General features: G+C 45.7%; 1 protein-coding gene and 1 non-coding gene across 10 annotated transcripts in view; both read right to left on the minus strand.

The window, feature by feature from the left end:
• Nucleotides 1-14,023, minus strand: part of Rps6kc1 (ribosomal protein S6 kinase C1) — a 190,815-nt gene that overhangs the window by 172,197 nt on the left and 4,595 nt on the right. For 6 of the 9 annotated variants that reach the window (XM_057770939.1, XM_057770940.1, XM_057770945.1 and 3 more), the window contains exon 2: nucleotides 3,644-3,679. In XM_057770939.1, the coding sequence (XP_057626922.1) occupies nucleotides 3,644-3,679 (36 nt within the window). Of the gene's footprint in view, nucleotides 1-1,287; nucleotides 1,398-2,472; nucleotides 2,584-3,643; nucleotides 3,680-14,023 lie in introns of all 9 variants that reach the window. The other 3 variants (XM_057770943.1, XM_057770942.1, XM_057770941.1) reach the window with 2 other exon arrangements.
• On the minus strand, nucleotides 11,062-11,198 carry LOC130875303 (small nucleolar RNA SNORA70). Its single transcript, XR_009057227.1, has one exon. It is a non-coding gene; the product is annotated as a small nucleolar RNA SNORA70 (small nucleolar RNA).

Below are 14,023 nucleotides of genomic sequence, written 5' to 3' on the forward strand. Positions count from 1 at the left end.
CTCCCTGCCCAGCCTGGACGCTGAGCAAGGCTACAGTGAGTGGCATCTGGAGGAGAGGTCACCAAAGCCAAAAAGCATGGAGAGGTAGAGGGGAGACTGTGGACCAAGTTTCTAACGAGAGGGCAATGCCAAAGATAGAGAGCCCTAGAATCTTGGAGTCAGTGACTGAGTAGAGGTGGTAGTCTCCTGAGGGAGAGCAAGAAAGAGCTGGTACTTGAAGCTGTCAGAGGCCACCTGTGCACATTTGGCTCACGTGCTTGTGAGCTGTTCAACAGGACACACGGGTTTGAGGTCTAAGAGTAAAATACACTTGCTCCAGAGCCATCAGCAGGCAATGGGCAGCCAGTCAACAGCCGCTTCTCAGTGTCTATGATGGGACAAAGAATCCAACAAGGGACAGCAGACACCAAAGGACCAGGTAGGAGCAAAGATGAGGAAAACAGAAGCCTGGCTATGCTGAGGTAGTCCGCGGTGCCAGCGAACAGGAGAAACGTTGGCCACCCAGAACCAATAGTTCTAGCACAAGCAAGGGCAAGAGCATCGACCTCCTCCAACCAATCCCTGCAAAGTCAGGGACTCGGGACAGAGCCAGACAGCACACGGCCGCAACTGTCACAGCTTGTGCTCTCAGTAGCTTCCTGAGAAAAAGTGTTATTTTTACATCTCAAAATGTGTCAAACTGAGCTGGACATGATGGTTTGCACCTAAGATCCCAGCACTCAGAAGGCTAAACAGGAAGATCATGAGTCCAAGGCCAGCTTGGGCTACAAAGTGAGTTCCGGGCCAGTCTGCAAGGTCCCATCTCAGAAGACCAAACTCATAGTTCAATATCGATCCATAAGTGCACAGGGAACTCAAAGCATGCTGGTGCCACGCTGCCGGAGCTCAGGGAGGAGTGGGTAATAAGCCTCTGCATGCAGTGTCTTCTACAGGGCCGGGGCCCCGTAAGAACCATTACAAGATGAGCATGAGCGATTCAGAAAATGAGAGATTATGAAGCAATCACATTTGCAGATAAAACATCTAGTCAAGATCATTTTCAAATAAAGGGTGGTAACTTGGGGAAAACTTTCACAATTAAAACACCAGATTATATAAAGCCATATAAATCTGTCAGAGTCAAGCTCTTCCCAGAGCTTCGTTCATCACCACATGGTGTGTTCTACATCAGGCTCCAGAGCCAAAGCACTGACAGTGGAATGCCCCAGCCACCTTCTCCTCTCTTTACTCCTTTCATGAAATCTGAAGTTCCCAGAAACCCTCAAGTGGAAATGGGAACAAACTCACTTCCAACAGAGCAGAGGGAGTGGTGTGTGCTAGGACAGGAGAGGACACTTCCAACATGTCAGCAGGGACTGGCGTGTACTAAGACAGGAACTGATGTTCTCTGCTAAGGCCTGGCAGGTCACAAAACAATGGAAGCAAGCGTGAGTTCCGTATGTGTACGTGTCACTCTGAAGAAACTTCACGAGTCAAGCATTCGATGACCATATATAGATTTAAAATTTGTTAAAAGCTCAATTTTTCATTAAAGCATTCCCTTTAGCATTTCAACATATGACAATCATTTCCTTTTCAGATCCTTAAACTTAGTGACGCCAAAACACTTGTTTCCTGTGTTTATGACATCACCTAATAACTTTCTCATTTCCGCTCTCACTCAGTATTAAAACTTGCTGGGTCACCTTTGCTTACAACAAATATGACTGACACACTATTTGCCTATACATCTTCTTTCCCTCTTTTTTTTTTTTGAGTTTTTGTGTTATTTATTCACGTGTCTGTACATGCACATGTGGAAGCCAGAGGTTGACATTAGGTGTCATCTGTACTCAGTCGCTGTCCACCCCAGGATCTGCCCTCTCTGCTCCCAGCACTGAGATTACAAGCACACATCACTGTGCCCAGGAAAAGATGTGAGCTCTTAAAATCAAACTCAGGTGCTCCTGCTTGCACAGAAAGCGCCTCATGAACTGAATCATTGCCCCAACCGCTCAACTTCTCCTTAGAACTGTAGAGGGCATTTGAAAAGGAAAGCTGCCTACATGACACCAAGTGACCCACTCCCTGTGCATATTCTCTTAGCATTCTTAGGAAAAGAGCAGATCTGGAGGGTCGGACGAGCTCTACAAAAGGACAGAAACATTTCTCCATTACAGGCAGCTTGCTTAAACTAAGCAGGTGTTTATTAGTTGCCAAGAGCTTTGGGGAGGCCTGAGCATATTCTAAAGCAGAAACTAAATCCCTGAGTTCGCAGGTTTAATTAAGAACATGAACAGAAAGGACCTGAAGCCTGAACTATAAACTCTTCTAAGTGAGAACCAACATTTAAACACGACAAATGAGAACCTAGAGGCACGGTTAGAATTCTGGGTTATTCTATGGCTGAAGAAGTCAGCTACACAGAAGACTAAGTTTGTTGTGTCATTTCTAACGTAAGAGCATGCAGCTATCTAACTGAAGGACACTTACAGGAGCCTGCTGATGGGTGGTCACCAGCAGCTGGTATTAGGAGTTTCCCCCAAAAAGGACTAAGGAAATGGCAGAGAGTGTGCCCATGGACAAGTCGGTTCAGGACTCTCCCTGGAAAGGGGGACATCAAGGTACAACCACAGCACAGCAATCAGATGTCACGGTCACAGGTGACAACCCATTCCCAAGGCTGACAGAGCTGTAAACTCTCTAAAGCCAAACCTACAAGCAGCGGCAGTAGTTATTCAGAGGGCGAGTTCTAAAGAATGCTCCGTGCTAGCAACTGGCATGCAAAAAGAACAGTCGTGAGATATGCATCTAAAATAATAGTATTCTAGTTATCTCCCTTCTAGGGAGACAATGAAGATGTCTCTAAGCTCATGAGAGAAACACTGTGAAATCCTTTTAAGGTACCTTTTACTGTGATTTTGAGTCATGAAACAAACACTACCAAGTCAGATAAATCATGAGTCTGATGAACTTGGGCCAACCAGTGTGAAACAATCCACTCAAATGTACGAATCAAGCCAGGTGCCTCTGAGCAGCAGCGGGGCCTGCAGCTAGGCAGATGTCCACACTCCATCTAGAGACACCTGAATCCAACACTGCTGTAGAATAAAAACTGGTAAGCACTGCACTGAGGGAGGCAGCCACTTGATCAGCGTTCCTAAACCAAGCCCCAAGCGCAGAGAAACGCTAGTGAGAACCCCACCCCTCTAAACAAAACATGCCGGCCAGCATCATCCTGGGAAGATGACAGAATTCAAAAGAAACCTATATGAAAAACTACGCAAAATGGTCAAAAATAGACAGGGATACCCGCAGCAGTCATGGCGTCAGCATGCCAAGTCAACACGGAAGTGTGCAGAGCCCCTAACCTATTACTAGTCACCAACACTTGCGCTTTAATGAACAGGCATCATGACTGAAATGGTCAGCAAAGTCCTTGATTAGCGCTGGAGTCAGCTGAGGGCTAGAGAAAAAGCTGGCTAGCGCCTCCAATTCTCACTCCCACCACTTAGCACCTGACTACTCAGCAGGATGAAGTGTAACCACAGCTACTGTCATGTAGCCAGAGAAACCATCACACAAATCCAAACACTCATACAGGTAACTCTGGCAGTTTCTTCAACAAGGATAAGAGGAATGTTCACAAGGAAAAGCATGCTACCTCCTGGACGTCTTCTGGATTTCTTCGTGAAACAACCTGAAACCAAACAGACAAAAATAGCTTGTTATCAAAGATTTCACAGCTCTGTAATTACTTTCAACAGTATTTGCGTAAAATCCCATCTGTGGAGAAGAAAATGAATGCCATATCACTTACTAAAAACTCAGTCAATATGGTAATTTCACTCTGCAATATGAAAAGCTCAGGAGAAGAGCAGAGAACAATGCATTGCATTCCCAGGAGAACACCATGCATCAGTGGTGGACCGCTAAGATTCCAGAAGGCCATCTGTGGCCGCTCAGAACCCAGAAAAATCCAAGCATGAAGAATAACGAACTTGGGCACATGTACATTGATCTCTCCACATTTTCCCTTTGTGGTACAAGGGACTGAACCCAGACTCGTGCAAACAGGCAAACAACACCAGTGAGCCCTTACCTCAGCCTCTGTGTGGCATTTCTTAAACTGTATATGAATCTGGTTAACACAATAATGTCTCAAAGTAAGAAAGAAAGAAAGAAAGAAAGAAAGAAAGAAAGAAAGAAGGAAGGAAGGAAGGAAGGAAGGAAGGAAGGAAGGAAGGAAGGAAGAGAGAGAGAGAGAGACACTGGACACCAAATGTGAGCGGTGACAATGGACACCTAATGTGAGTGGTGACACTGGACACCAAATGTGAGTGGTGACAATGGACACCTAATGTGAGCGGTGACACTGGACACCTAATGTAGGGGTGACATTGGACACCTAATGTAGGGGTGACACTGGACACCTAATGATAAAGAAGGAAGCAAAATTAACAAAATTTAAGTGCAAGGGTGACTCTTCTTTTAATAACCCATGACGAGGGCTAGGGCTGAATGTAGCATCAGTGTCTGCTTCATGAATGTGAGGGCCGAGGTTCACTAGTTCCCAGCAGCAGGAAATCACCTTAAACACTAAGCAAAAAGAAACAGCCAATCCCTCAGGCTTCTCTGATTACATAAGTCAAAAAGCCTGAAACAATAGCAAAACTTCATAAAGGAAAAAAAATAGCATTAAAAGAAGGGAAAATTCTTGTATTGATTTAGATTATAGATCATCTATCTACTTAAATGTCAAATTAATGAACTTAAGGCTACAATGGTATATTTTGAAAAAAACACAAGCACATTAAAATGGTTGCTGATGGGTAGGACAAAGAAAAAGGTTTCAATAATCAATTACAACATATCAAAAACTGGAAATGAAGATCAATTTATTACACCAGGCAGGAGGCAGTGGCAGAGGCAGGAAGATCTCTGTGAGTTCAGGGCTTAGTCCACATGATGTCAACTTCCAGGCAAGCTAGGACTACATAGTGAAATTCAGTATAAAAAAAAACAAAACAAAACAAAACAAAACAAAAATCACTTGTGACTTAAGTCCAAAAGAAAAACAAAACAAAATCTTGGACCTAAAGTTAAACCTTAGCTCAAACTATCCTTTGAACTCTTACATTAACTGGGTAGAAAACCCACGGGCAGCCGGGCGGTGGTGGCGCACGCCTTTAATCCCAGCACTTGGGAGGCAGAGGCAGGCGGATCTCTGTGAGTTCGAGACCAGCCTGGTCTACAAGAGCTAGTTCCAGGACAGGCTCCAAAACCACAGAGAAACCCTGTCTCGAAAAAAAAAAAAGAAAACCCACGGGCCTGGTCTGGCCACTACCGATGCCGATAGCTCAGCAAGAACTCCCTCAGTGCTGCAGAGACAGACGGCTCAGAGCTGAGAGCCCCAGCTGCTCTTCCACAGGACATGGGTTTGATTCCCAGCACCCACAGAGTGGCTTGCAACTGCCTGCAACATCCATTTCAGGGGATGCAATGCCCTCTTCTGGCCTCCAAGGGTACCAAACACCCATCCACATAATAATACAAATAAAACTTTTAAAAAGAACGCCAGCACTCACAATGTGGGTTCCCTTTCTCCCTGACCAGGGAGTTTAACCACCTGGACAGCTACTTCTGGGAAATTCAGGGACAATTTCCTGTACTTTACTACTCAATTCTCCAACTCTCAGAAAACAGAAATTTGGTGAAACAGTACCAATTTTCATTTACTTGGGGCTGCTCCAGCTGAACTTTCTGAGATGATACAAGGACATACACCCACCCCACTCTCAACACGACAGCCACAGCCTATGGCTGACATGCATGTGTTGACAGGCCTGTTGCTGACACACATGTGGTTGACATGCACGTAGCTGACAGGCCTGTGGCCGACATGCACATGGCTTCATGCACGTGACTGACACATTTGGCCGACATGCACATGGCTGACACGCATGTGGGCTGATAGGCCTGTGGCTGAAAAGCACTTCAACCATAGAAATTTTAACTTTATTTTATTTAAACTGGCTTAAATTTAACTGAAAGTAGCTTCATACAGGTAATAATTGCCATATCCAACAAGACAGACTTAGACTGAGAGTCTTAAACAGGCAAACATCAGCTCCCAGTACTTCCCACACATAATCTTTCCACATAAATAAGTGTGATTAATATTTCATGGGATTAAATGACATAGGTTCCCCTACTAGTTTTTCTTATATTTTTTAAATTAGCCAATATGTCAAAGTCATGAATAATCAACCCACCAAAAATTGTCAATACAGAATTACTCACAGGAAAGTTTTTCAAATATATCTTTCATTTGATAACTTGCATCTTTCTAAAAAATCGAGATATTCCCTGAATTTGTACATACACTGAAGCATCTTATTCAAATCATCTTTCCTAACTCATGCAAATGACAGTTTGTGACAGAAGTTGTTTCTTAGTCTGGTGTCTATACTACACGGTCACATCTGGGAACTTCTAGACTTTTCAGGAGTACCACTCATAGAAATCAAATACATTAGCTACCTCCCCCTGATATACAGAGCATGCAAAGCATCTTATCAGAAGCTAATACGATATGATTGCTACACACTAGGCTACAATGGTGAGGCCGCTTCAGAACCACGGCCCAGCGGGCACAGTGGCTGGCGGCAGGAGGAGGGCTTCAAGGGAAGAAGCGAACATTTCCCAACTTATTTCCAAGTCTCAGAGAATGCAATGTGACAAGCAGCAGGCTGGGCAGTATTTGTCCTGGACCCTTCCAGTGAAACTGGCCCTCACTGGACACAGTGGCATCCTAGGGACTGCTGGGAACACGGCCCAGTGAGTCAAGTCTACAAGTCTTCCCAGCAGAAGCAGCTCACGGCTGTTACAGGAAAGACAGAAAGTCAACGCTGAAGGACTCATACCAAGTGAAGGCCTTCACTCCACTCCCGCCATTACAGAAGACACTACACTACGTTTCACCCTCCAAACAGTTCCCAGTGAAGGAAGAAAGACATGCAGACAGAAATCAGAAGGTAAATGGAAAGCTATTTGTGGGGCCCTTGCCTGGCATGCAGGAGTCCCGAGGCCATGCACAGGGGAGGAAAGCAGCAACTGTGGAGTCTTAGCCGTCTCGCTCCCCACAGCCTAGCAAAGCTCAGAGAGGTCAGAGCAAGTACACAGGGCCCCTTCCTGATTCTCCTTCCTCTTCTGGGCTTTTGCTTCCCTCTCCTCTTCCTCCTCCCACTCAGCAGGTGAACACTGAGCCTCAATCCTGGACCCAGCTTTGAGCCCCTCTTCATTGTTGGTAGAGGCTATACCTGTGCTGACTCGGCTCGAGCCCTCTGCCAAGGAGGGAAGACACCTGACTCTGTGTGTATTTGCAAAGCATTCTGTAGATGATCTATCATTCCTTCCACAGTCTTCAAGTGAGGCTAGAGTGGGTTACTGCGCACTCACCTTTTCAGACAACAAAATAAATAAGTTCACGGTAGTCACCTTCAGGTTTGAACTTAGAACCTCGACTGACCCTCTCTGTAGTATTCTCAGCAATAACTCTCCTCTGTCCATAAAACCCTGTCACCATCAGGTTTTATTATTACATTTATTCATCCATCACACCCTAGTGCCTACTGTGCTGCCAAGCCCTGGGGATGAGGGAGCACACATGGTGTATCTCCTATGCCACCTGCATAAAAATGCTGTCACTTCCCAGATCCATGGCCAAGATCAATCACTGCCATCCCCGTAAGGATTCTGTACCTATATTACCCTCCTGTACCCTGGGGCTGGAGAGAGCTCAACAGTTAAGAACACTTGCTTCTCTTGTTGGTACAGGACCCAACCAACTTCAGTTCCCAGCACACACATCAAGTGATTACAATCACTTATAACTCCAGTTCCAGGAGAGACATCCTCTTCTGACCTCCAAGAAGAAGAGCAGGAAAAGGAGCAGGAAGAAGAGCAGGAAGTGAACTGAAAGAGGAGCAGGAAGAGGAGCAGGAAGATGGGCAGGAAGTGAGCAGGAAGATGGGCAGGAAGATGAGCAGGAAGATGAGCAGGAAGTAAGCAGGAAAATGAGCAGGAAGTGAGCAGGAAGATGGGAAGGAAGATGAGCAGGAAGAGAAGCAGGAAGATGGGCAGGAAGATGAGCAGGAAGTGAGCAGGAAGAGGAACAGGAAGAGGAGCAGGAAGTGAGCAGGAAGATGAGCAAGAAGATGGGCAGGAAGAGGAACAGGAAGAGGAGCAGGAAGAGGAACAGGAAGAGGAGCAGGAAGAGGAACAGGAAGTGAGCAGGAAGATGAGCAAGAAGATGGGCAGGAAGATGAGCAGGAAGAGGAACAGGAAGAGGAGCAGGAAGAGGAGCAGGAAGATGAGCAGGAAGAGGAACAGGAAGTGAGCAGGAAGAGGAACAGGAAGTGAGCAGGAAGATGGGCAGGAAGTGAGTAGGAAGAGAAACAGGAAGAGGAGCAGAAAGATGAGCAGGAAGTGAGCAGGAAGATGAGCAAGAAGAGAAGCAGAAAGTGAGCAGGAAGATGGGCAGGAATTGAGCAGGAAGGAGCTCTGAACTAAAAACAAAGGGATTGAACAATGGCTCCAGTCCTGGCCATAAACTGGTTAAAGTTGGGGATAGGGTGAGGCTGAGTTTTCTGCCAAAACTAAACCAAACAAAGGACCATCTAAAATTATCCTAAGTCCACCAAGACACTTACCAGTGTCTATGAGGACAGAGACCGGAAGTATAACTCCCTATCCATCGCCTGTCAGCTTGAGGAACTCCTCTAGACTTCTAGGGACCTTAACCTAGGCAACCAAGATGTGTGGCTTTGATGCACAAAGAGCTTCAGAACTAATCAGTTTATGAGCAGAGCTGGAGTTCAATAGGCATATTTTATTATAGACTTTAAAAGAAAGAGAAATCCTCAGGAGAGACCGGCACACCCAGGAGCACCACGTGGGCTTCTCAGAGAGTCACAGAAAGTAAAGGTGTGGCCCCTCGAGGAGACCACAGTTCCTTGTTTTCACTACAGTCACCCAGGGATTTTGACAGGACCTGAAGTTGCTATCCTTTTTTTTTTTTTTTTTTTGGTTTTTTCGAGACAGGGTTTCTCTGTGGCTTTGGAGCCTGTCCTGGAACTAGCTCTGTAGACCAGGCTGGTCTCGAACTCACAGAGATCCACCTGCCTCTGCCTCCCAAGTGCTGGGATTAAAGGCGTGCGCCACCATCGCCCGGCTTGAAGTTGCTATCTTTACAGGGCTGCCAAGACACCAAAGGAACTTGCTGGGTGAAACAGCTGCTAAGTAAAGACCTAGCTCACAGGGACACAAAAGGGTGGGTTATCTCTTCCTTAAACTGTGATAACATTTGAGATTCTTGGGCAAACCTTAGGTCAAGGAATGAGGCTCTGCCCAGGGTTATACACACCCAAGCCTTAAGCCTGGACCACTGTTATGTGGAACTTAACCTCTGTCAACTGTCCTGGAATTCTGGCTTCTTAGCTGGCCAGAGATTTCAGTCAGACTCTTGTAAGACAGTCTTTCGCCTTCCTGCTTCGTCCAGGCTTATCCTGACACAACGGCCATACTCTACAACCTCAGGCCATAATGGTAAACAGAGGATACCACCAGTCAGAGTGCTAACCCTATTTTATCTACTTCTTAATAAATACTATAACATTCCTTAAAAGTCAAGTCACGAGTACTTTTAGGGTGGCTGGATGCTTGGCTTGGGTGTGAGGTGTCCCCATAAACTCCTGTTTGAGCACTGGGCCCCCAGGTGGTGCTGTGATTTGGGAAGGCTGTGGAACCTGAAGCAAGCTGGCGGAAGCAGAGCAGCAGGGTCAGGGCAGCAAGATCAGGCCTTCAAGATTATGCTTGCACCTGCTTCTAGGCAAGTTGTTTCCTGTCTACAGAGTTGCAAAGGAACTCTACCTCATTCCTACAGCACCCCAAAGCAGGCTTGCCACGGCTTCCCTGCCAGTGAGCCACAGCTTCCCTGCCAGTGAGCACGGCTTCCCTGCCACAGTGAGCCAAGGCTTCCCTGCCACAGTGAGCCAGGCTTCCCTGCCACAGTGAGCCAGGCTTCCCTGCCACAGTGAGCCAGGCAAGCTTTCTTCCCCTAGGCTGTTCCTGTCAGCTGTTCTGTCACACAATGAGAGAACTAGCTAACACACCCTGCGTGAGTGAGGAGCAGAGATAGGTAAAGCCTCACCACCACGTGTACATACCACAAACATGTACGTGTGCACACACGCTGTTTCAATTAAGTATCATCCTAACGTTTAAAATGACCTCTCAGACATATATAAAGGAGTTCCCTTTTTTTGATTAAGCAGCTACTAGAAAGTAAAACTATAAAGCTTATTCAGCTCTCACTACTGTATTTCCTAAGCCATCAGAAACCAGTCGCAGAAGGATGTTCAGCATCAGTCTTAAGATCTAACTCTGCTGTGCACACACACACACACACACACACACGTATGCATGTGTGTGTGTGTGTGTGTGTGTGTAAGACTAAAGGAGAGGCAACAACACAGTGTAAGATCTCTTGAGCACAGGGCCCATCCCCTGTCCTGGGTGTGTATGATCCCACAGCAGTCTGTGGCCCTGTGGCCCTGAGCTCTCCAGGGCAGTAGAACTGGACTGGATAATACCCCATTTCTTTGAGGTCGAGGTCATCCAGCAGCCAGGAAATGAGACCATGGCCCTGTAAGACCTCAGTCATGTGGCCTCGGCTCTGCAGCTTGATGCAGGTAGACACAATGACTTGGTCAATGCGAACCCTGGGACTTTCCAAAGGCAACCTTCACATAAAGCCTAAAGCCTAGACCAGGAAGACTACGTGAAACACGAATGTCCCTTAGAAGGGTGTAGGGGTAGCCCCAGCCAATCACCTTGCTTGTAGGGCGGGGTCGCCTGAGGATATTTTTTACTAATAAATATTGCTGGTGTGCTCTCCCCCCGCCCCTTCTGCTTTCCTGTTCTCCGCTGGAACCTCGGGTTCTGTAAGTCTCTTTTCCAATTAAAGCTGAATATATTATTAAAATTTCTGTCTGCCTTCATTAACGCCGCTACAGAAGGGGCTGATTCCAAGGACCCTTTGACGACAACTCAGACGAGCAAGAGGCTATATACACTGCTAAGGTCACCGCTGTCTGCAGACACTGCACATCAGGCTCCACAGGAAAGGGGCCCAGAGAGCTGACTTGGCTGGGCACTGAGCAACCCACTGTACCCAATTCCTGTCACGGCTCCTGCACCATTAGGACTCAGCTAAGAAGATAAAGGAACAAAGTACCATGTTAAATGTAACATGAAATGCAAAGTAAAGATAATAAAACATGACAGAGAGAGCCATGTCCTTTTCAACTTTTCACAGACATAAAATCTTGAACAGTGGTGCAGGGATGGCAGGCTACACAAAAGGAATACTGTGTGACTGAGCATGACTCCCTGCGGTGACCCAGTACACAAAATGGCACGTTCATCAATATAACACATGCAACCTTGGCCTTCAGACATTAACTTGCAGGAAGCCCATAATTTCACACGGATATATTGCTGTCTTTAAATTGCACCTCACACACACAAAACTGTGACTCTGGCAGGTTGATTAAGCACTTCAAAGCATTCGGCTCATATATATAATTGTCTTCTTACCAAATTCAACCTCCAGTTTGCCATAGCACCTGCATCTCAGCTCCTCGATTCCTAGCACCCTGCAGACATGCAGGTGGCACAGGCTGACAAGGAGATGTGGGCCAGCTATCACCTGCCAACCCAGTAGTCTGGCCCCCAGAGGCAGCAGCTGCACATAACATCACCAGACACTTACATTGTCTAGTTCTCTGACCAGTGAGCTCCCAGATAAGACAGACACATCAAGGGGACAAATTCCAGGCTTCCCACTTTCTGGTGAGTTTTTAGGAAAGGTTCAAAGCACTATGGACTGGATGTCTCTGTCCCCCTAAAACTCCTATGCTGACACTTTAGTCCTCGGATCACAGCATCTAGATAGAAGTCCTCTGGGAAGTCATTAGGAACCAGCATCCTCACCAGAAGATAAATGATCCTCGGTCATGAACCCAAGAAGAAGGCAGCCATCTCAAACTAAGACACTGAACCGCTGCAACTTGACCATGGGCTATCCAGCATCCAAAACTATGATTTAAATGTTGCTTAAGCCACACAGCCAATAGTGTCTTGTTACAAAACCCGGTGAATACAAATTGACTAAGACAGGAATTGGAGGGTCGCGAGACTGCTCAGTAGGTAAAGGCATTGCCAAACTTGACAACCTAAGTTCAAATCCTGAGATTCACATGGTAGAAGGAGAGAACCAACTCCTGCAAGTTGCCCTCTGACCTCCATGCCAACACACACAATAAATAAGTGTAACCAAAGACAGGAATAGCAGTCTTCTACACTATTAAAAATAATTCCAACTCTCGAGAGCCTAGCAATAACACACAAACGGTAAATACTCAGATGTTCACCCAGGTTGTTTCTCTCCTATCAGACTTTACCAGTTCCAGCAAACTAGTTCCCAGTCAAGGTTCAAAGAAAATAAAAATTCAGGGGCTGGGGAGATGGCTCAGAAGTTAAGAGCATTGGCTACTCTTTCAGGGGACCCAAGTTCAATTCTCAGCACCCACATGGCAGCTCACAACTGTCTGCAACTCCAGTTCCAGGGAGTCCAACCCCCTCACACAAACATAAATGCAAGCAAAACACCAATGTACATGAAAGAAAAGAAAAGAAAACTTCTGAACGTTAAGAAAATTTCTAGCTTAAAACAAACCTGAGTATCTGAGATGTCAATAAACAAATTTCTAAAGATCCACTTACTAAAATGTTGACATATAAGAGTTTTAGACCAAATAGTATTAACAGTGAAAAGGGAAGGGTAGAATAAAACCAGACCCTGAACAGAACAGGAAAATTTGAGAGCCATGAGTTTTCAAACATTTAAGTGTTCATCATTGACAACACACAGGAAGGTCTATGTGCGACACGCCAACAGCTAAGGAAATATTTTATATGGGCTTCAGCAGCAGCCTGCAGTGCTTGTCACCTGCCTAACTGCATTCAAATGCAAACTCCATCCCTGTTTACTAGGGACACTGAACAAGTAACTTCTCTAAGCCTCAACTCCCCCATCAGAAATGTAAAGAAAACAGAGGTACTCACTTACTGGGCACTTTTTATTTGTTTGTTTATATCAAATGTCTAATTCACAGTAAGCACCATCCAAGTATCTGCTGTCATCCTTCAATAAACATTAGCCACATGAAATGAGAATAGACGTAGGCTCAGCTTGAAATTCCAGATTATGTCTGAGATTGAAAACCTCACTGGGCAGCATTGGCACACACCTTTAATATTAGTACTCAGAAGGCAGAGGCAGGCAGAGCTCCATGAGTTCAAGGCCAGCCTGGTCTACAGAGAGTATTTTAGGTCAACCAAGGCTACACAATGAAACCCTGTCTTGAAAAACCAAAAAGAGAGAAAGAGAGACTGAAAGCCTCAAAGCACTGCCCAAACTAAAGAGCTGAACAAGCAGGGATGCGCACACGGGGATGCTCACACGGGGATGCGCACATGGGGATGCTCACATGGGGATGCTCACACGGGGATGTTTACACGGGGATGATCACACAGGGATGTTCCAGAAGACTCATTATTTTTAACTCATCAATTCTTCTAAAATTGATCTCTGTTCTCAACGTTAATCCTACATCAAAAAAATCTAAGTAGGCATTTTTGAAGAATTTTGGCAAGCTGCTTTTCAATTTCATATAAAACTGCAAGCAATCTAAATAACAAAAATACAAATTTTGAAAGAAAGAGTACTTACATGACCTGATTTCAAGATTTAGTACAAAGACATAGTAAAAAATAATAATAATAAATTTTAAATTTATGTGATAGCAAGAGAAAAAAAAGCCACGCATGCCAACAATGCACACGAGTGTTCACAGGAGCTGCATCCCAAACAGCCCCAAACTGAAGGAACCCAAATGTCCATCAATAGGCAAACAGA

The sequence above is a fragment of the Chionomys nivalis genome, chromosome 5 (genome assembly GCF_950005125.1).
Source record: "Chionomys nivalis chromosome 5, mChiNiv1.1, whole genome shotgun sequence".
NCBI classification, from domain to species: domain Eukaryota; kingdom Metazoa; phylum Chordata; class Mammalia; order Rodentia; family Cricetidae; genus Chionomys; species Chionomys nivalis.